At 40.0% G+C, this 23,693-nt stretch overlaps 1 protein-coding gene across 9 annotated transcripts in view; it reads right to left on the bottom strand.

Annotated features, from left to right (window-relative positions):
• ATP8B (ATPase phospholipid transporting 8B) overlaps nucleotides 1-23,693 on the bottom strand; it is a 157,154-nt gene continuing 133,461 nt past the window's right edge. For 8 of the 9 annotated variants that reach the window (XM_065238338.1, XM_065238333.1, XM_065238330.1 and 5 more), the window contains 13 exons: nucleotides 12,361-12,527; nucleotides 12,174-12,297; nucleotides 11,928-12,101; nucleotides 11,581-11,857; nucleotides 11,362-11,514; nucleotides 11,102-11,297; nucleotides 4,487-4,776; nucleotides 4,202-4,425; nucleotides 3,905-4,130; nucleotides 3,741-3,844; nucleotides 3,430-3,678; nucleotides 3,252-3,371; nucleotides 1-3,182 (listed from right to left, as the gene is read on the bottom strand). In XM_065238338.1, the coding sequence (XP_065094410.1) occupies nucleotides 2,835-3,182; nucleotides 3,252-3,371; nucleotides 3,430-3,678; nucleotides 3,741-3,844; nucleotides 3,905-4,130; nucleotides 4,202-4,425; nucleotides 4,487-4,776; nucleotides 11,102-11,297; nucleotides 11,362-11,514; nucleotides 11,581-11,857; nucleotides 11,928-12,101; nucleotides 12,174-12,297; nucleotides 12,361-12,527 (2,652 nt within the window). In that variant the 3' untranslated portion in view covers nucleotides 1-2,834. The remainder of the gene's footprint in view (nucleotides 3,183-3,251; nucleotides 3,372-3,429; nucleotides 3,679-3,740; nucleotides 3,845-3,904; nucleotides 4,131-4,201; nucleotides 4,426-4,486; nucleotides 4,777-11,101; nucleotides 11,298-11,361; nucleotides 11,515-11,580; nucleotides 11,858-11,927; nucleotides 12,102-12,173; nucleotides 12,298-12,360; nucleotides 12,528-23,693) is intronic. The other variant, XM_065238334.1, reaches the window with a different exon arrangement.

The following is a 23,693-nucleotide window of genomic DNA, read 5'->3' on the forward strand; positions in this document are numbered from 1 at the left end:
TTCTTACGAATTTCAAGTTAATTCCTACGAATTTCAAGGAAATTCCTATGAAATTCGAAGAATTTCCAACGCATTTCATGAAAATTTCACGAATTGTAAGGAAATTTCACGAATTGTAAGGAAATTCCACCAAACTTCAAGAAATTCCAACAATTTCAAGGAAATTCCTACAATTTTAAGAAAATTCCAACAATTTCAGCAAAAGTTTTTGTCATGTTCCTCAAGCCAGCGTTTTAAATAAAAGTCTATGAACAATTTTATCAGGATATTGCGATGGATGCTTACTGCATCCTCCTCCAAAATAAGTCCTGATTGTTACAAAAAAAAAACATGTTGATGAATGTTGCAGATGTTCATTATGATTCTATTTTCAAGCCGTTCGTAGTATGTATTTCCCAACGTTGAAATTTTGTGGTGATTAATTAGTATTTTCAGTTCAGTTTCAGAAATTTTGCATATCAGAAGAACACATACGGCCTAGGGCAAGCCTTCATCATCGCACAACTATGATCAAAAACATAATCTGAAGGCTGATATATAAGAAAATGAACCTCCATCAATCGGTTTCAATTCATTTTGATTTATTTCATTTCACCACGAAAATCATAAATTCGCTCTTTTCATATAACATACTTGCCTGTTATTTGACATCCACACATGGGGAAACAAAAAGTTGATTTCCCATAGAAAAATACCATTACGGTGGTGAAGGACAATGCCTTTGTTTACGTTGTGTGGCAACATCTACTATTTGCAAGTGGTTACGTGAAATTAAGGTTATCTGTCACCTTGCCAGGGACTTGTATTGTAGTCACGGTAAATTTAGAGCTGGTTACTCTCTGATTTAGCATAACAAGCTGAACTATGCATTAGGTCCTATAGGTAACATTGACAGATCCTCTTCGTCGTCTTTTTCTTTGCATCCTCATGGTAATTTTAAGACATTCCTAGTTTCTAGTAAGGCTAATTGAACTGAACTGAGGGTCATTGACCATCTCTGATGTTCTCAAAGCTCACCTGAACCACAGACAAACAGACGTAACTCTTCATAATCATCTAGATCATCGTTTGCGCCTTTAACGATTTGTTTGAATGTTATTGTTTCCGTGAACTACTCGTCGCAGCGCTGGCATCGGATTACTTTGACGTTTCTATACATTCGGTTTTTCTTGCATGCAACATTGTTTGCGAATCAGCGAGCAAGCTTGTTTTCCGCGAGAAGCTCGCGAGATGTCGTTACTGGAGTCCTATGTTTAGCGGTACTATGTTTAGTAGATAATTTTATTCAAAGAGTTACGTCTGTTTGTCTGTGCCTGAACCTTCCCCTGAAGATTTTCTCTACAAATATCTGGACTTCTGTAAAGTTCTCAAAATATGTATGAATATTTCTAAATTTCTCAGCAAATGTCTGGACGTTCCCGAAATTCCCAGAACTCTCAAAGCTTCTTGAAGTTTTCGTGGAATTCGTGGAGCTGTTCAGAATTAATCGAAACTAACCCTTACAGATCTCTGAGCTTGTCCGAAGATCTCTGGACCTAACTTGTCTGCGGTTCTTGGAATTTCTATAAAGTATTCACAGTTTTTCTCAAGTTACGTGGACTTTGCTGAAGTTTTCATGCTTTCTCTGAATTTCTCTTCTTCGGTTGGGACGAGGAAAAGTGCGGAAAACAGAATGCCTAGGAAATCTGTTGCCCAAAATGAAATTTATTGCTTTGCTTTTGAGGATCACTTCTGATTTTGACAATTTTGGGTAGCATAATCAAGCACTGGTGAATATCAACAAACGCGTATTCACTGATGTATAATGAACTCATTTGTTCAGCTCACCCGTACGTGACAACGAAGATTTTCAAAACGAACGCAATTCATCTACACTGGGTTGAAGCGCTACTCGTTTCGTGCGATGGTAAATGATAAAAACAGACACTGATTCAGTATGACTGAACTCATCATCAGTACGATCGAAACGAATTAGCAGTACCATGGATCAGGATGACCAACATTAATCAAGATAATCGAAACGGTAATTTGTTTGACCTAAATGATCATCAGTATCAACAGGATGGTCGAAACGGTCATCAAAATGTTATTACATAAGATTGCCGCAGATTACAAACGGTTATTACATAAGATTACCGCAGTTTATCACAATGATCGATACGATCAGTGTCACTGGAACGGTCATCAGTATGACCTAAACGATCATTAGGGAGACCGTACCGGACATCAAGTTTGGTTAAGTTCATCAAAATGGTCGAAACGGACATCAGTATGATCGAATCAGTCATTAGGATTTCCGAAACGTCGGTGTGACCAGTGTGACCGAAACGCTTACTAGGATGATTGTAACCTGGACGACCGTCAAGAAGATCGAATCGGTAATCAGTATGACAGAAATGGTCGCCAGTGTAACCGAAACGATCAGGATGATCATCAAATTAATCTGCAGATTGGTTGCTTCTATTCATCTTGTAAGAATTTCTCCGCACATTTTTAACTCTTTTTCGCGCATAATACTTGAATGTTTAAACATAATCCCAAGAAATTGAATCACTTCCGTATCCCTTCAACCATTTCTCAGCTAAATATTCGATTTCGACAGAACTCCAAACCGTTGATATCCTGGAAGTCTGGGCAATAAATTCAATTTGTTTCTTGAAGAACAGCCAAAAATATAACCTTAATCGTGATATCTCATGCCGCAAATCCTCCCTCGAGAGCCTTGATTCGATATATTCGCTAAAATCCATTCCCTAACTTAAACAGGTAACTTTAATTCTTGTCCTCGACTAAAATTCTCACACCTGAGCTTGCTCTCTTTCTCTCTCATCCGCTCAAAGATTGATCGTGTCCAGATCTTGGCAGGGTGCCCGCGGACTGTGGTCGCTATTCGAGCTGCCGGGCAGGTTGGTGATCTGATTTCCGTTGATCGTAATGTTACCGCTTGCGTTGACATTGTTGGCGTTGTTGGTATTGTTGTTGTTATTGTTGTTGGTATTACCGTTACCATTGTTGCCACCGATGTTGACACTGTTGATACTGGTCTTACCGGGCGTCCCGGTGTCAGCGGCGATCGTATTGGCCTGCTGTTGCTTCTTGCTGCCTAGCCCCAGAGGGAAGGCAAAGTCCTGCGGTAGCTTGCGCATGATCTTACCGGACGTGATGAGCCGACCGAATCCTTCCTGTAATTTTTGAGAAGTTGTTTGGTTATGAAAATGAATGAAAATGTTCTGGCGAAGCAGCTAACGGACCTGATGGGCAAACGCGTACCCGGATCGAAGTGATCTTCTACCTCGACGAGCTGACGGCGTTCGAAGGACGTCGTTGCTTTGCCTGGATCGGAGCTGTGCTAGCCGTTGCTTGGCTCGAATCTGACCGAATACAAAAATTCATTAGATTGTGCTGAAATCAGGAAACTCATATTCTTACCTTGTCCGATAGGCCAGGGAACACATCGACAAAGTAGAACCTGGACGCCAGGACCGGTACCATCAGTACGATCACGGTTAGTACCGTGGTGAACCAGAAGGTAGCCTCTTTCATGGCTTGCGTCAGCGAGCCAACGTACGGACCTCCGATGACGTAGTTGTAGAAGTAGTCCAGGAAAAAGTACCACAGCAGACTACCCCAGATCATAATGTGGTTGAACACGGTCCAGTAGGAAGTGTCCAAGGCGATCTGTGAATTAGAAAGAATGCGTTAGAACAGATCGGTGATCGTCGGGGAAGCCAATCTCTTACTTGGGCAGTATTATCCAGAATCAGGATGGTGGCAACCACCGATCCCAACAGCATATGGTCGTTAAGTACGTAGCCGTCTGGGGAGATTCCGTCCTTGTAGGTACCTGAAAATAAACCTTTGATCACAACGACGATTCAATCACACACACACAAAGTGATCTTACCGTAAGGTATCAGGAACAAGATCAACGAGCTGAAGATCCCATGCAGTACGCTCCGGATGAACTCGGTCGTGTTGAATAAGGCATTGGTGATTCCGGGGGTGTAGAGCTTCGGATAATCGACGCTATTCTTGTCCGAAACGTCCTGTTCAAAAATACCTAACGCTAGCACTGGTAACGACGTATAAAACAGATTGTACACGGATATAAACATCGGATCGAACACCGTCTGCGGGTGGAAAGAATAAAGTTCTCGTTTAGTTTCTGGCCTCGACCGATCGATCGATTCACACAACTTACTTGAGCACTGAAGCCGCAGAAAAATGCATACCAAAAATGGCACAACGTGAATGCAAAGTTTTTGTAGAAAAAATAGCGCAGAAATTTACACATCCGATAGTAGGACCATCGTCCATGTACCAGTAGCAGTCTTTCGAGGAATTTGAACTGAGCTATCGAGTAATCGCTAGCCAGGACGGCTTGCATGCCCTCCTGTCCCGAGATGCCAACGCCGATGTGGGCAGCTGCAATCAATCTCCCGTTAGCATAAAAATCACATTTTCCAAAGCCCAATCGCAACCTCACCTTTAATCATAGAAACGTCGTTGGCGCCATCGCCGATGGCCAGAGTTACGGCGTTTTTCGCCCGCTTGATCAGCTCCACCACCATGGCCTTCTGCAGCGGAGTCACCCGGCAGCAGATGACCGCCCGACAGTGCGAAGCAATCTCTAGGAACTTGGACTCCATGTCCGGTTGCAGGCAGTGCACCAGCGAGTGACCGTTGATGACCAGCGCCACGCCGGAACCTTCGTCCAGATCGGACATCGAGGTGTCCGTTTTGCCCAGCCCATCGGTGTAGTTGCTACAGTTTACACTAAAATGATTGAAATCGTATTTAGTTTGGAGGGTTTTATGATGGCAACAAAGTATGTTTGAACAAATTTGGACAAATTTCGAACGTAACATCAACGGCTGGATTCTACTCCAAAAAATAGATTCTTCAATTAGTACAACTTACGGGTATGTATATGAGGAAGGGATTGGCGATACCAACTGTATTTACTTTGTTCGTTTCGGAGCTAGCTTTCGGACTACACAGCTGGATTCGGTCAAGTCTAAGCCAAAGGTAATCGTTAAGTAGCTGAAATTTTCTGAAAACGGTCCTACTAAAGAATACTGCTCGTGGAAACATAAAATAAACAATTCCATGAATAAACTAAATAGGTACTAGAATGTAGGAACAACATAACTATGGTTTCTTGTAGGAAGCTTTTATTCTGATTCTACGAACAACTAAGAGAAATGGAAAATTTGGATGAAATGGACAATGCAGCTTTGACTCAATAAGCATACAATTTACATAATCCGTTGCCCGCACATTACAAATCAAGCTAAGTTCATTGTCGGAAATTCTCAGTGCGAAGAACTCCATGAATACATATGCTTTAATTTCTCAGTATTCGAACGAATTCTTCATATTAAAAAAAAAAAAACAAAAAAATAAAATCCGCTTCGTTCCAAACCGGGAATAAGGGCGTCTGCGATTTCGAACATTGCCTGGATTTTGCACTGACTCCAAGATACAGGCAAATTGATAAAATCGAGATCAATATTGATTATTCAAAGAATTAGTAGAGCCTTGTAGAGAAGTAATGAACAAGTTTAGTTTTGAGTAATGGTTGGTTAAAACAACCTCCGATGGAGTTCATTTGATAGGTTTGAATAGTGCAGTTTTAGATTGTCATAGTGCAATATTCAGTGAGGCCATAAAACAGTAGAATATTACCGGTTTCTAATTCAATCGATGACCCAATTTGAGTGATCTTCAATTAAAAAGTGATCTTCAGCAACGTAGAAGTTGTGAAAATTTCCCACAAGTACAGATAGTAAATTTGTCTGTCGTTGAATTTATGTTTAAAAGGCAGGTTGAAGTGAAATAAAAGTTCATTTTACCCTTCTCACAGAGAACGGTATACATATCGCTTGAAAAACTAACTTTCGATCAGATCCGAATTCGTCTTGATTGCTGCCTTCGAGCTTATCGTTCCATTCGGACAATTACAGTCAGGAATCCTTATTGCGGGGGTAACAGGGGCGTGAATAAGTAACCGCGAATATGGATACCCACAGCTTATGGGATTTTCTTCTTTCCTTTATTTAACGTCGGTCTCTGTTCCGCAATCTAGTGCCAATCACCAACGGACATCGATTGCCATCCATTGACGGCAATCGAATGTGCAGGAAGGCAGCTTCCACACCTGCGTAGGATATCGCACCCATTCAACACACATGGGCCGGGACCAACGGCTTTACTTCCCTTCCGTGACCAGAGATTTTTATGCCTCAGAAAAATCCCACCGATCTCAGCTGGGATTGATCCCAGACCCATCGGGGTGTTAGAAAGCAGTCACGGTTACCACTACACCACCGGCGCCGGCTCTTATGGGATTTTCATTAATAGGGGCTGTGGTGAATTATCTCATTTGTTTCAATATATAGAGCTATACTGTCTTTGTCAAAGTTGTTGTACTGGGATAGACCAACAAGCCTGTGTTATTGAATTCAGGTTTAATTGGGAACTACTCCGCTAGAGGCGCTTCACTTTTATGTTACTTATGACAGGCACTATAATACATGGATCATTCCAACAAAGAATATTTCGTGATCCTGGCCATATAGAAAGTTACTGTCTTCAGCAAAGTTGTTCAAGTGACCAAGTCTTTTCGGATGGTGGCCTTTATTAGTTTAGAACTCTTTCACTACGTAGCGTTAATGTGCATATGAGCTTGCTATATATATTATATAGGGGAAATGACGGCTTCGGCATGACAGACTATTTTCGGCAACCCAAATTGAAACACTATTTTCACTGGATTTTCTTACGAAAACACTTCGCTGAATGCATGCAAACAATTCTTTATGCTTTCAGCTTCAATTTGACTATATTTTTACCACTGAGAAAAAGCAATCTAGCAGGGTTTTCTTGAAATGAAACACACGCACTACAAATTGTAGCTGATTTCGAGTTGCCGATAATAGAACAGCAGATTTACATGCAGTTCAAATGGATCGGTTGCCGAAGAAAAACTGGTTGCCGACAATACTCGCTCTCACTAGAGAAGATTGGAGCTTTGTAAAAGCGTTTCAAAACAGTTTTTGACAATTCTTTCGACTGAAATTGTTAGAGCAGCTGGCAGCAAAAGATTGTAAACAAACCAATACTGCACATTTGTGCGTTCCATAGAGAAAAAGACTATAGAAAGAGGGTCGCTGCTTAGGTTGCCGAGAATACGTAAATTCCCCTAGTTTGCTATATAAGCTGTATCTCAAAATCCTGGCCATATAGAAAGTTACTGTCTTCAGCAAAGTTGTTCAGGTAATCATGTCCTTTTGTATGGTGTTCATATTAGTTCAGAACTATCTCAATATGCAGCGCTAGTGTGCATGTGAAATTTCTATATAAACTGTATCTCGAGAACCTGGCCATATGGAACGTTGCTGTCTTCAGCAAAGTTGTTCGGGTGACCAAGTCCTTTCGGATGGTGGTCATATTATTTAATAACTCTCTCATTTCGGAAAGAGACGACGTGTAGAGTTGGAAAATCGATGCCAGACGCCATTTTGAAACACACTAGCGCTCCGTAGTTTATTTGTTTATTTAATAATTCAACTGACAATTAATGTCTTAATGAATAAAACTTAATCTAAATAGTTATGGTCAACGAAACGAAAACGGTCAAGTAACCGGTGACAAAACACATTTGCTGATACGTTAAAGTCAAATTCGCAATAAAAGTAGTTAAATTGTCGGCTGATTGCACGAATTGGCTCATTCTGCGTATAATTTCTGCCTCGTGGCTCCAAAAACAGAAATTCGCGTTGACGAAGAGGTCTCTCAGGAGCATACATATTTAGCTGGGCCAGAAACGTTGGACAGTCGATGTCACCCGTGAGAAGCTTTCCAGCAAACATAGCTTGAGCGACCGTCCGTCGCACCACTAGCGGTTCGATGCCCAGAAGACGGCAACGCTCCTCGTACGGTGGCAGGTTCGATGAGTCACGTCAGTTCAAGAAACGAAGAGCATATCTCACAAACTTTCGTTGAACAGATTCGATTCTAGCGATCCAAGTGGCTTGGAAAGGGCACCATACAACTGCCCTTGATTCTAATATAGACCGCACAAGTGAGCAGTAAAGTGATCTGAGGCATAACGGGTCCCGGAACTCATCGGCAATTTTGAAAATAAAACCCAGTTGGCGATTGGCTCGGGAAATGATGTCGTTATAATGGATTTTGAAGGTGAGCCCGCAGTCCAGAGTAACACCGAGATCCTTTATTTGTTCTACACGGGCAATGCAACGTCCAAAGAGCACATAGTCAAACATAATTGGTTCGTTTTTACGGTGATAGGAGATGACGTTGCATTTTTCGATGCTCAGGCCCATCAAATTTCTCGTGCACCAGTCAGCGAAAATACATAGCATATGCTGGAGATCCCAACAGTCCGAGAGGCTTTTGATAATTTTGTAGATTTTGGCGTCATCTGCGTAGTAAAGACGACATCGAGATGGTAACAACAGAGCGATGTCGTTTAAAAAGATCGAAAACAGCAGAGGTCCCAGGTTGCTGCCTTGTGGGACTCCCGAGTTGTTTGAGAAAACATTTGAATCCGTCGCGCCAATCTTGACTCGTACAGAGCGATTCACTAAGTACGATCTGAACCATTTCACAGCCGTAGACGAGACACCTAGTATCTCCAACTTAGCAAGCAGGATTTCATGATCCACCCTGTCAAAAGCGGCTTTTAAGTCCATGTATGCAGCATCAACTTGCCATCCAGCATCCAAGCTTCGCAGACAGTCAGAGGTAAACTGCACCAGGTTCGTGGAAACCGATCGCTTGGGGTAAAAACCATGTTGGTCCGTATCGATATAATTTTTACAGTACATAAACAGAGCATCATTTACAATAATCTCGAAAAGTTTAGAGCAGGTGCACATGGAGGAAATCCCACGATAATTAGCGACATTCCGTTTGTCTCCTTTTTTGTGAATTGGAAACAGATAGGAAAGCTTCCAGCGGGAGGGGAATTCACTTTGCTGTGCCGAGAAATTAGAAAAGTCGCGCAAGTGGAAGGCAGAGGTTGACTGCACATCGTTTTAAAACTGACGAGGGAATTCCGTCAGGACCAGCGGCGAATGAGTTCTTCATTTTGCGTGTTGCGGCTATCACCATGTCTTCAGTGATGTGAGGTATGTCAAAACTAAAAAAATCACGTGGCATCCCGGAGGTTGCGACCAACACCTGTGTCGGTGAAGCGGAAAAATCGTGGAAGACTTGTTTGAATTGACGAGCAAACAAGCTGCATTTTTCACTTTCGCTGCAGGCCGTATCATCTCCGAGGAACATGGAACAAGGCAGCCCGGATTCTTTCCGTTTTGAATTTACAAACTTTCGGGTTCGACCGAAGGTTCGCTTCCGTGCATCTAACGTGCCGATTATAGAGGAAGTGGTTGTAGTTTCGATAGCGACGACTTGCGAAATTAAACTGTTGCTTGTAGAACGGGGAGCGAGAGCTGCAGTACCTTCGGAGTGCGGCGGAGCGCTGACGTTTTAGTTTACGTAGGCGTGGGTTCGACCATGGGGGCTTCTGCGGGGGACGTCTGAGTTCTTAAATAATATCACCACCATTCGGAAGGACTTGGTCACTCGAACAACTTTGCTGAAGACAGCAACGTTCTATATGGCCAGGTTCTCGAGATACAGTTTATATAGGAAGTTCACATGCACACTAGCGCTGCGTATTGAGATAGTTCTGAACTAATATGAACACTATACAAAAAGACACAATTACCTGATCGACTTTGCTGAAGACAGTAACCTTCTATATGGCCAGGATTTTGAGATACAGCTTATATAGCAAGCTCATATGCACACTAGCGCTGCGTAGTGAAAAAGCTCTGAACTAATAAAGGCCACCATCCGAAAAGACTTGGTCACTTGAACAACTTTGCTCAAGACAGTAACTTTCTATATGGCCAGGATCACGAAATATTCTATGTTGGACCTATGATCCATATATTATAGTGCCCGTCATAAGTAACATAAAAGTGAAGCGCCTCTAGCGGCGTAGTTCCCAATTAAACCTGAATCCAATGACACAGACTTGTTGGTCTATTCCAGTACAACAACTTTGTCGAAGACAGTATAGCTCTATATATTGAAACAAATGAGATAATTCACCACAGCCCCTATTAGTGAAAATCCCATAAGCTGTGGGTATCCTTATTCGCGGATAGCCCGGCAATAAGGAATCCGGCAATAAGGATTCCTGACTGTATCCTGAATTCGTGTAAATAGCTGAGTTCAAGTTTGTTGTTCGATTCGGGCAGTGTCGCAAATTCTAAAAAAATGTCTCGAATTCGTGTACATTGCTGAATTCAAGCTTGTTGTTCAATTTGGGCACCATCTCGAATTCGGGCAATTCTTCCCAATTCGTGTAAATTGTGTCAATTTTTGAATTAAAATTTGTTGTTCAATCCTGGCATTGTGCTAAATTCGTCTAAATTGCTGAGTTCAGGCTTAAACTTCAACTCGGGCAATAGTCCCGAATTCGTGTACATTGCTGAATTCAAGCTTGTTGTTCAATTGGGTTAGGCCCCGAATTCGAGCAAATTTTTGTTTTAAAGCTTGTTCAATTAAAGCAGTTTTTTGAATTCGTGTAAATTGCTGACTTCAAGCTTGTGAAATTCGGAAAATTGACCCGACATGGTGTAAATTTCTGAATTCAAATTTGCTGTTCAGTTCTGGCATTGTTCCGAATTTGGTCCTAGTTTGGTTTAATGAAACCTTTGACCGGTGTCTTGAATTTCCTAATAATAAATACAGAATTGAAAAGTTCACAAAAGCAAACATTTATTCGAGCTGTTTTGTATCATCAGCCTCGATCAATCTTACGATAAAAAGGATTAGTGAAAATAGGGGAAAAAATCTACTGCAAATTAAGTTGGTTGAAATTGATAATAATAGAACACAAGCAAATGAAACTATGAACCAATGCTACCGATAGCCAAAACCCAAATAGAAAGTGAGAAAATGAAACGAGAAGATCATTAATTTAGGAAACTCGTCCAGCCTAGCGCTGTACTCGCGTGTTAGACCCGCGTTAACCCGAACAAAAGATGAACCTCTGCAGTACCTGTCCGACGCCTCCTCGCTTCCTCCTATACTTGTATATTTATGTCTATTATCCCACCTAAAGGTTACCACCGACACCGACGGCGGTGACGAGTTCTGGATCTCGATCATCGGCCCCGAGCTTCCACTGTTGCCACCGTTGGCCGTCGGACCCGTCGTCAGGCCACTACTTTGGTTAAGGGAGTTCTTCGGCATGGCTGCAAGCAGAAGGAAGTTGCGCTTGTATTCGGGTTTCTTTCATAGTTATACGGAAATACTTACTCGTAGGATGATAGGTATTTACAATTCGTAATGATTCCATGTACTTCCGTAGCTGCTGTTCCACCTCGACCTTCGTTAGACCATCGATGATGAATACGTCCACCATGTCGTCCGTCAGTAGCTGACAGGAGTAACCGATATTGATTGCCGTTTCTGGTTTGGTGAAGTAAAGATCAGATTGGTACTAGAACAAGGGTTCACAATAGGGGAAGGCCTTACCTTGTTTATCCCCCGTCAGCACCCAGATCTTGATACCAGCCATCTGCAGGTTGGCAATCGTCTGCGGTACCCCGTCCTGAAGCTTATCCTCTATGGCGGTCACACCGACCAGTTGCATATCACATTCGATTTCGTCGTAGATTACACCTAACTTATCCTCTCTACCGTCTAGCGATAAGGCAGCTTCCCTTTGTCGCAGCAGCCAGGAGTCGAAGAACTCCTTAGTTAGCCTCCGTTCGGCTAGCACAAGTGTCCGCAGACCTTCACCGGCGAATTTCTGGCAAATGGGAGAACGCACAGTTAGTGCAATTTATCTATTGGTGATGGCAAGCAAAAGTAAATCTCACGTTCAAATGCTCCTGGGTCCTAGCCTTCAGGTCCTGTTGATTACGTCCTAACCTATCATATATCACACTGTCGGCCCCTTTGCAGTACAGTATTATGGTATCATTGCGTTGCAGTATCACCGACATTCGCTTCCTAACATTATTAAAATCTAAAATACTCAACAGTTGGTACTCCTGCGAACGAAAAAAAAAAGATACACTTATGAGAATCCATCAAGTCCTAATCGCCTCTCTCCGGGACCGTACCTCCATCCTTCCCATTACTTCGATTGTTATACTATTAGGTGCTCTGGATCGGAAAACGAATCCGAAATTTCTGGCCGCCGAAACGAGCGCAGCCTCGTCAGGACTTTGTGCTTGATACTCTAACCTAGAATTGGATCCAGCGTTTAAAAAAGGGTCTTAAAATTGAGCCAACGAATCGAGGACCAACCTCCCGTTCTTCTCCTCCGGCATCACCGTGTGGCACAGTGCAAGCAGGCGAAAAAAGTTGTGAGCGTGCTCCTCGTCCGCCCGGACGGCATCCAGCAGACCCTGGTCGTACCACCGGAAGTCCGGCTCGAATTCCGGGTTGAAGGAGAAATCCACCGGTTCGGTGACCTAGATTTTCGGTTTTGTTTTGTTTGCGTTGTCGTATTGTGTGATTGTGATGGGGATGTTGATGTAGGTATGGATGTATGGGTTCGGTTTTTGGTTTGATTGTGGTGACAACACCAAAGTTGAAATTGATCACAGAGAAAGGAATAAGAACGGAGAAAACGAAAAAAACAGAGAGTGCGTTTAAAGTTGATCGGAATCTAGACATTGAAAGCTACATAAATATTGAGAGAAAAAGAGGGACTCGGCCATTAGTTTGGTTAGTAGATGTACTAGATTCTGGGCTCTAAATGAAAGGCGTGATCAAGCACAATCAAAGCTACATTGCAATGGCCTCGTTGCTAATCTACTATGCTAGATAAATGTACTTCTGTCTACCAAGCACGAAAGCTAAGGCAAAATTAAAAGTAAGCACTGCATCGTGAGTGATGAAATTTTGATTTTGTTTCTGACGTTCTTTGGTCAGCTATTTAGTTTTATGCATTCAATGTTGAATGGCAGCACAGAAAGGCTGCTGCTTTGGCACTATTCAATTAACACGTTATTATATCATCTAGCTAAATATACAGGGATTGACATAGGTTCATTTAACGATTAAACTATGCCCTTTGCATCCAAAAGGAGATGGTTGAATGGAGATTAGACTGCTCCAGACTTGACTTGTAAAATCAGCCACTCGATATGAGTAATGGGTTTGAGTTTTCATGTGATTTGAAGTGTTGCATGTTGGGTTTTGGTTCAAATCAGAAACTGGTCAGTGGCTACTTCCCCCTGAGTACTCGGAACATATTTGGATGTGACGGAAATGGTCCTCGGTACGCTATGCGACTAACATTAAACTTCACTCTTAGTGCTCCTGAAATTTGTTCTCTGTTCGGATTATAATCACTGCGACCAATACATTGATCTTTTGTGATATGTCCGTGTCCTTTGTTTAGTGAATGTCATAGTACCTCATTACTATGGAATAGTAATGACACAGACAAACAGACATAACACTCGCAAGTTGTTCGTCGAACAAGCATTTAACGGTCAATTTAAAAGTATCGTAGTTGGTAGTACCGCCACCTGTGGCACGCATAGTCTATTCCCTTGCGTTTGACGTTTACACACTACCGCCATCTGTTCAGCGTACTGCCCACCACAGCAGTGTACTCAACAGATAACGGTAATGTTTTAGCGACGATGAATTGCAGTGAGAAATATTCAATGTGTTATGTCTGTTTGTCTGTGGTAATGAGGTATTCATTTTTTTTTTGTGATGTTCCGTATCATTTGAAGAGTTATGGGACCTCTCTAAATATGCGTCCTTACATCAATCAAAATGGGTTTTACATGAATCCTCATTCAATAGTGATGTTCGGCATCTTTTGACAAATTCTGGGATCTCTTCAAATATGCAACTTCTCAGCAATCAAAATAGGTCTTCTTAGTGAGAAAAACAAGCGATGATACTAATATTTTATCATGCATCGGAACCCTGTTCCGAACCTTTTCTTGCATCCAATCTCAAAACAGTCAACAAGAAGAGCATCGGGCCAGAGTTCGATGTGGTGGATCTTACATCCCGTAACGTACCAAGAAAAGGTGATCTACCCACGCTACGGGGCAAGTTTGAAGTTAGAAACTGGTCACTTCACCGAGTGTACCCGGAACATGTCCGGGTGTGGTCAATTGAGTTCTGGGCATTCAACATGACCACCACTGATTTGTATTTCGTATTCTCATATGCTTTGAGGGTGTCACATGATATGTTTCAGGTCACTTCTAGCATTAAGAATCGTATTCAGTGGAACATGTTCATAGCCATATCCCCGGAACCAGTTGACCGATTCCAAAAATATCGTTCCAAGGGGCTATGATACTTTTCGTTTGAAGGTTGTTGCATATAATTTGGTTCAGTGGTTGACGAGAAATACATTTTACAAATTGTAACACATACATACATATTACAATCTTAGAAATAACTACTTTACACTAGACGTAAGAAATATTGGACGTAAATCATGGAACGTAAACAAACATTTCACGTGAAATCAAGTGTTCTCAAACCGAAACATAAGCTAGTCGACGAAGAGAACGTTTGATTGAATTGATTTTCTCGTTTCTTTCAACTGATTCTTATGTCAAAAGGGTCGCTTACATGTGTCGGTCTCAAAGATCAGAAATTTAAATGACTTTTTCGTAGTATGTAGGATGGGTCACCGTTTGAAAAAGCGCAAACTTGACGTCATCAAGCGAGGGTTTGGGGTCCCTCTAGGATCTAGCTTTCCGCATTGCGTTTGAAATTTTGAACCTTGCAACTTTGCCCAAGGAAGTACGAAAATTTATGGTTTTAATTGAATGCCGAAGCTCACTTTTTCTGCCAACACTGCCGGTGTAAAAATGAAATTTTTTTCCGAACTGAAATAATTTCGGAGTGGGGGTATAGTAAGCCTCTCTCCCTTCTCTCACTACGCATCTTAGATAGAGCAATTGTTTTTTGAATAATTCATCTAAACATACCAAATCGATACGGTAAGAAGCTTCGAAGTTGTTTCAGTTTGAAACTTCACTTCCATTGATATGAGTGAGGAGGGTGGGGGTGTAGTAAAACACCAAACGTGGTGCCCGTGCAAGATGGGAAATGACAGGTGGGAAGGAACTCACGGTCTCCCAGTGTTGGTGAGTTCTTTGCCGTTAATGTTCACGAAAAGTTCACTATTTTGCCATACAGAAATTCAAAACAAAAATTTTTATCTGCGGGTTTGGACTGTTTTTGACCTGTTTCGTACGACCGGAAGGTGTATGCTGGTCACAAATGCCGTGGCAAACTGATTTCCTACTCAATTAATCAATCTTTGATGTGAATTTCGCTAATAAACACGAGGAGCATTTCTTATAGCAAACTTGCCATAACAAAATGGGCATGGTTCATTTAAGTAAACAAACTAACACTTTTTCCGACTGTGGCACCTCTCTTACTCGCCTGGGTGCCCGTGCATAATTGTTTGCACCGGTGTAAGGATGCTTCGGCAAATATCAAAGCCGAGTGTTTCTAACTTCGGCAAACACCGCAGCCGAGTAGATTTCGGTACTGCTTTTTAACCAAAAGAAACCGAATTGAATTTCATAGATTTACCTTATGAACATAATGTTGACAAAAATATTGAAGAGGGATGGACTAGGATCGAACCATGGACATTGGAATTATGAGCCAATGCTCTTTGACCACTCTATCAGCTCCTGCTAAATGGAGGATGCTAAAGGCTACCTTGAGTAAGACGATAATCTTTGATAAGTCGACCAAAGAAAATTCCAACGAGCAGCAAGCGTGTTTTCCGATACAAAAGAATCGATCTTTTCTTCATAATGCTGAATTACCGTAATGCACCGAATACTGGACGGTCGGTTAACCGGGACATTTAAATTATAATTAAATATCACGTCTATTTTGCAAGATCACTAATATGTGTGATCCAGATCGATCCTTAAACACGTTTACGTGATTTTTAGCATAGTAGGCAGTGATAACAAACTTTTAAAAGTGTTCGGATTTATGGGCTAGGTATCCGTATATCAAGTCATTACGGAATATTATGAAAATCAAAAGTAACATGTTTAAATTTCAAAGAATTGATTTATAAGTCTTCAAATGATATTTTGTATTAGTAGGTTACAATACGAGAGTATAAGGAATGTGTTGCTCACATAAACCTGCCAATTTTGCTTTCAAAGAGTAACAATCAGCGATGCTCGAATCGCTGTTCGCGAACAATCAAGAATGAGTGAAATTGTCAGGTTTTATGAGTGAAACACAAACTTTACAAACTCTTCTTGCCACTAACAAATACAAAATATGATCATAATCATAATTTCTTATATGATTCCATTATCCCATAAAAACATCTTTTAATGCAAAATTAATGAAAGTAACCCTGTGTCAACCTTACTGTCATAATGCGTAATAATGAAAGAGGAAACATATGAAATTTATATTCTCAACCCTATTTTGTATAAAACATTAGGAGCGACTATGTTAATGCTAAATTTGAGGGTATTTTCAAAAAATTTAGGCTTGGGGTGAATGGAAATCAGTTTTTCGATGCGCTCAAATTACTTTCGTTTGCTTCTTTGAAGATCGAAAAGATCGAACGGAAAGATCGATTTTTACGATTTTTTTATTAAATAAAGATCGATCCAAGATCGCCCAATCCTAGTTTGCCGAAGCATCCATACACCGCGGTGCAAACAATTATGCACGGGTACCGGTACCGGTGCCTTGTTCGCAACGTTTGGTGTTTTCTATCGAGCAGTGCACAGTGGTCCAGAATGCAGATTTAGGTGGAATGATATGTTTTGAGCCTGAAATTGAAACTTTAGACTAAAAGTCTCTTCTATAAAGTTGTTCCTTATAGTTACGCCCTCATTTTTATGATAATGAATGCTAGGGTGGTTCCTATTATCATTAAAATCAAAAATCTAACTTTTTTGTTTGAATAAATTAAGGTATACATTCTTGGGCAAAGTCATAGCTGAGCTAATTTTAAGCAACTTTGTTGAATTTAACTTTTTTGTATCTCTTAAATTGGTCGATTTAGAGCTATTTTCTTGAATTGAGTTAGGGTGGCTCTTAAAAAACAGTTTTTTTGCTCTAGTTTTCTTATTTAAAATTTCACAGCAAAGGTGTCTTCAAATAACTTTTAGATCTTAAAAAGGCACAAATTTTTGCTGCTCAAAGTTTGTCAATATCTTTAGCCGATCAAGAGTTATTGACGTTTTTTATACTAAAAATATGCACTTTTCAAATGTTAATATCTCTGGTTGGGGCAAACAAAAAAACAGTTTTTTACGGCATTTGAAAGGACGTATGTTATTCTCAATAATATGAAAAAAGTGGAGGTATATTATTTTTTAAACTCGTATAAAATCAATTTGAATTTATTCACATTTTTTACTATATTTGGTTATATCTTTTTTATTAGAAGAGATACAGGCAACAAATTCAGCTATAAAACATTTGTCTTAAAGAGTTTTTAAATTCTCTAGAAGATAACTTTCATGAGAAATTTCAAACTTTAAGGGACTTCCAGTTATAGAATTATCGACTTATAAAATAAATTAAATATTTTTTTGTTATGGTCTATTAGTTTAAGAACAATACCAAAATACTCCATTTACTGGAATATCCGACCTTATTTACTCATATGAGTTTGAAAAATCCAGCCAAGGATCCATTTGTGGAAGTTCTGAGTAGCTAATTTATAATATTGAGCCAATATGCACAAAACACGCAATAGGGCTGTCAGTTCTTGAAATTTAATATGTCAAGATATGAAAGATTCTGGTCATTTGCCCGAAGGTCACACGAAAATGTCGTATCACTATAGTATCACTATAGTATGTCCGACATAGACTGACCAAAAGCATTTTCACAGCCAGGTATTACATTTCGAATGAAATGTACTACTTGACTGGGACCTGCATTCCAAACAGGGGTTGAAACTGTTGACGTTTTTTACGACACTCGCTTCGTTGTCATGTGCGACAGTCTGTTTTTATTCGTACTCTCATGCTCTACCGTCGTCTTTCTCACACAACACAACCGGTAGAATAACATTCGAGCAAAAAGAAAATTATCAAATAACTATCATATGACATGAGTCATTTCGTTCTAATTCCTCAGTGTGGTGTAAATTAAACCATTTCTGATCAGAAATGTTATTCCTAGGCCATCATTGCTTGCTATTTTCAGAATTCACACAAGCACAACATCAGCAGCTCTTATTATGTGAAAAACTAAAATACATACATTTGTGACGGTCTTCGGCGACAGTGTCGTATGACAGAGCCTGTCAAATGACATTTGAGTTTGGTAGTGTACTATGATAGCTTGTTTTGCAAGTGTCGGAGGCAAAGGCAGTCGATTATCACAGAAAATGTGTCGACTACCGTGACCGCTTACAAGACTGATTCCAAATATCAAAGGGTTCTGCCAGCCCCTTATCCAGAAAACACGCCTTTTATTGAAGATTGCTGCACAAGAGCATAGCAGATGTTCAGAGTCTTCCTTTTCTATGCCACAGAATCGACACATATCCTCTTGAAGTTTTCCTATTAACTTCAAATGATATTTGCATGGACAATGTCCTGTTATCAAACCAGTATAGACACTGAGATCTTTCTTTGATAATTCAAGAATTTTGCTAGTCACTGAAGTGTTCGGAATTATGAACCGTTTCGACTGCCTAGCAATGGAAGTGTTGTGCCAATTGGTCTCCACTTTCATTTTTAAGAGAACAAGCAGAAACTCCACAGAATGGTTCTGGTCCTATGAATTGCTGAGATGATCCTTGCCTGGTTAACGTGTCGGCTTTTTCATTCCCTTTTCAATTCCACAGTGGCCAGGAACCCAATATAGGTTTACTTGGTTTTGACAGGCCAATTTCTGAAGTGACATTGCACATTCCCATACGAGTTTTGCATTGCATGTTGCTGATTTTAAAGCATATAATACTGCTTGACTATCAGACATAATGCAGATATTCGAATGTTTATAATTTCTACGCAAGCATATTACAGAGCATTCATGAATTGCTTGAATTTCTGCTTGGAACACGGTTGGTAGATATTGAGATATCTATCCCTGCACACTTAATCTAGCTCAGTAAAATCTTCAACAGCCGATTACCTAGGCATTTACTTTTGCTGATATCTCAGCAAAATCTTATTTGTTAGCTGAGTCTCGACAATTGTTTTACTGAATCTCAGCAAAATAAATTGCAGAACTACTCGGCTGTTGGAATCTCGGCGAAAAAATTTAAATGTGTGGACCAGTTATCACTGCTCCCACATGATTGTTCAATCTTGAACCGTCTGTATAAAAAACAGTTGAACCTGGTCTGATGTTTGGTTCCCCACTTTCCCAAACATTACGATCAAATTCTGCTGCATTGTATAAACGATCGAAATTATATTTTTTCTCCATCCAGTCTTCACTTTTTAATACGAGAGAATTAATATCAAACATTTTTTTAAATACTAAGGTGTCCTGTAAGATCACCTTCAAGGAAGTACTTTGTTCGTTGGACCCTTAAAGCACTCCTTTCAGCTTCTAATTGGATAAATTGATGCAACGGAAGCAGATAAAGTAGAGCATCTAGTGCCATACTCGGTGTGCTGTTCATCGCACCAGTTATTGAGAGAGTAGCAAGTCTTTGCAGTCTCCCCAGCTTCTTCTGAGCCGATTTTTCATTTGTTTTCGGCCACCAAACCAATGCCACCAATGCGTAGGAAATTCTGGGTCTTACAATCGTCAAATAAATCCAGTGGATCATTTTTGGTTTTAGGCCCCATTTCCTACCAAAAGTTTTCTTACTTATCCAAATAGCATTTATTGCCTTACTAACAACCTGCTCTATATGTGAGTTCCAGTTAAGTTTACTGTCGAGAATGACCCCCAGATACTTGACTGTTCGTGAATGTTCTAAAGAAGTTTCTTTCAATTTTAAGTTATTTATAGAAAATTTCCATTTCCGTGTGAACGGAATTATATATTATATATTCAACCCTTCTTTAGTGCACCACGACCAAACATTATTTAAAGCAGTTTGCATTCTATTTTAAATGACATTATCAAATTTTCCTCGTACTATTATGACTATGTCATCTGCAAAGCCAATTATCTCGAAGCCCTTTGCTTCTAGGTTTTTGAGAAGTTCGTCAACTATAAAAGACCATAAAAGAGGCGAAAGAACACCTCCTTGAGGACACCCTTTTACTGCTCTAACTGTCATGGAGGAGCTTCCAAGATTTGCTGAGATTTCTCTTTTAGAAAGCATCCCATTAATCCACCTAACGATGCTTTTGTCGAATCCAAGCTTAAACATATTGTTTTTCATGGAGTTATAAGTTGACGAACTTTTTAACACAGCTATGTTTTTAAGATTTTGAAAACATGAGCCATTCTCGTTGAAACCAAATTAATGGACCTCTCGCTCGCCAAGTTTTTAAAAAAGATGAATTTCTAGCAACTTTTGACATATCTATCATGTTAAATCTTTGAAATTTCATATGGAACCCTCCTGCAAACAACACGTTATTATGAAAAGGAAGGATAAGGCTTTTATTTGGCATGATTTTTGTTGGCAGCCATCTTGGATTTGTCCGCCATATTGGATTTTATAAGAAAAACGTATTTTTCAGTATGTTCACACGAGAATTGCTCACTTAGATATTTGTTGAGACTATTCGGGGAAAACTTTTCAAGAGAACTCGGATTGCGATTTTTGTATTTTTTTCGGAATAGAATAAATTTCAACCGTACCCTGACATTTAAAATTTCAATTTTGAGATCAACCCCCAATTTCGGGTTATATGGTAACGAAGGGAGGTGACACTACTCTAGTACAATGGTCTAGGATTTGTACCACCTACGAACTCGTGCAACCAGCTTAATGCGAATACGAATGCGAAATACATCATGCGACACATCAAATCACATGAGCCTTCAAAAAGCATCTCAATAGAAGACAACTGCACTTCGTGGATTGCCATACCCGGACATCTTACGGATACCCCAGGTTAAGCGATCAGAACCAAACATAAACCGGAAATTGGCCATGTGACACCTCAAATCACATTAGCAGCTCAATGGAAAACAATTGGGTTTCGTGAACCGCACCGGTCACACCTGGACTTGTTCCGGATACCCCGGAGGAAGTTGCCAGAACCCCACCAAAGCAAAAATCTGCAGTGTGACACATCAGCTCACATGAGCTTTCAAACAGTAGCTCAATGGAAGTTAACTAGACTTCACTCGACGAGTTACAGCTGAAAATCCAATTTCCACCGCCATGTTGGAATCCAAGATGGTGTCTTATAGTAGGGAATTTTTGGAATATGGCCAGAAAAAAAGTTGTCAGATATGCGATAATTGTGAGTATTTTTGGAAAAGTGAAGTCCAGGTATCCAAAAATGAGTCAAATACCAAGCAATGTGGATATTTTTTTTTGGAAAAGAGAACCCGAGCAAAGCTGAAGATCAAATTGAAATCAAAATTTGCTGTTATGATGTAACTTATATTGAATACTCCAGTTGATCTCATTTTGGTTGACTTAAAGGTTAACACAGCAAAAATTAGAGCACAATGTTACACTGTTGAATCAAACGGAAAACTAATCCTGCTATCAATTAAATCAATTTGATTACTGATTTTGCATTCATGTTGTTTAACTGAATACGGGCCTGGTGTAAATGGTTAGAATCCATGCTTCTCACGCTGAAAGACTTGAGCTCAAATCTCATCCCGGGCAAAACACTAACGACATAAAATGTGTTATACAAAACAAATAAACAATAATCGTTAGTTCAACAACAGATGAACTTAAATTAAATTTTAAACAAGACGTTAACAGCAGAACTTCAAGTTAAGTTGTTTTTATTTAAAAATTTTGACTGTATAATGAAAGCACAATATGATATCAGACTTCTGTCGCGGAAATTAAAATCAAAATTAGTTTTCATTATGATAGGAACTGCAAACTTTAATATCAATTTGCTTTCATTTTGTTAACCGACTTTGCTCGGGAACACATGCAGACTAGAGATCAGAAATCAATATCCAACGCTAGTTTTAAATCAAAGATGGTGACTTCCGCTTTTCGAAATAAAATGTAAGCAAGGATATTTCGAAACGGTAACTTTTCGTCAAAGTTTATTCAATCTCAGTTAAATTTGTTTGCTCGGAGCTCAACAGCGTAAATCTTGGCAAAAATGGCTTAGATTGGGCAAACAAAACTAATTGTACTATCGTTCTCTACATTGTGCATATTTCAGTTGAATTGGTTAAACAATTTGTAGATTGTGGTAATAAATGATCAACATAATATCAAATTTCTTTCAAGTGTAGAAGTAATCGTGGAAATTCTACAGTTTATTAAAAAAAATGCATTAAACCGAGAATTATTTTAGCGAAGACAACAAATCAAGAAGACTGGCAACTTTGCCAGAATCCCAGCGACAGATACAATGGCGCTGCGCTTGAGTGAAGGTGGAAGCAACGCATAGAAGAATGAGCAAATACACAAACCCTTCTTCTGAGGATGTAATCTTTACTATCAAACTCGTTCGAAGCATTTACCTTTGAGCGGCAGATGACGCGATTGTACCTGTCTACCTGTACCTGTACTTGTGCGTTCGTATGAGAAAATTGAAGAGTTGTCAGTTTTCTTGATTTGTTGTCTTCGATTTTAGTCATCTCATGAAAGGTGCGAACATTCTCAAAGAGACCATTTATTTGGGTCAACTCAGTGTCAACATTATAAAGGGGCGTAATTGCATTTGTAAACAATGGCTTGAACCATCGATTTCTTTATTTGCGAGAAATCGATAGCTCAAGCCATTGTTTACAACAGCAATTACGCCCCTTTGAAATGTTGGCACTGAACTGTAACGGAATTTCTCATAAAACCGAACTTCCTTATAGAAATTTAGGCTAGTTTTATCACTATGTATTTCCATACAGAATATTTCCAGAGATGGTGCTGTTTCCTTGTTTCTTCTTCTTCTTATTCGCATTTCAAGCTTATTGCTTAGCGCATATTAGCTTATTGCGTGCTCTCAACTTAGTGTTCTAAATGCACTTCCACAGTTATCAATTGAGAGCTTTCGGTGCCAATACCAATGCATGAATTTGTATATTGTGTGGCAAGCAAAATGATACTCTATGCCCAGGGAAGTCGAGAAAATTTCCAACCCGAAAGATTCCCTCGACCGGACCGGGAATCGAACCCGCCGCCTCCGGCTTGGTAATACCGTGCCTTTACTGACTAGGCTATGGGGCCCCATATTCCTTGTTTGGCATCGTTGAATTCAGTATGGGAGAAGAGAGAAAATCATTTATTTCCAATAATTACAAGCAGTAATCAAGAATTCACGTTGCAAAGTACATAGAGATAGTAAATATTTACCTTCTTTGACACTTTTATTTTTAACTTTACTAGATAATTTGCTGTAAAATCAAAAAACAGATCATTCCCATACTCTTTACTTTCAACCTTACTAGGGTTTTTGATCTAATTTCCGTCCTACTAAGCACAACCCGCACTTTACCTCTCTTTTCTGAACGAGTTTAAACAAAAAAATGGAATATTTCTGTCAAAAATGACTTCTAAATTTATTCACCTTTCC

Source organism: Ochlerotatus camptorhynchus, unplaced genomic scaffold (assembly GCF_037179485.1).
Source record: "Ochlerotatus camptorhynchus isolate MF236.1 unplaced genomic scaffold, CSIRO-AGI_Acam_v1.1 ptg000767l, whole genome shotgun sequence".
Lineage (NCBI taxonomy): Eukaryota > Metazoa > Arthropoda > Insecta > Diptera > Culicidae > Ochlerotatus > Ochlerotatus camptorhynchus.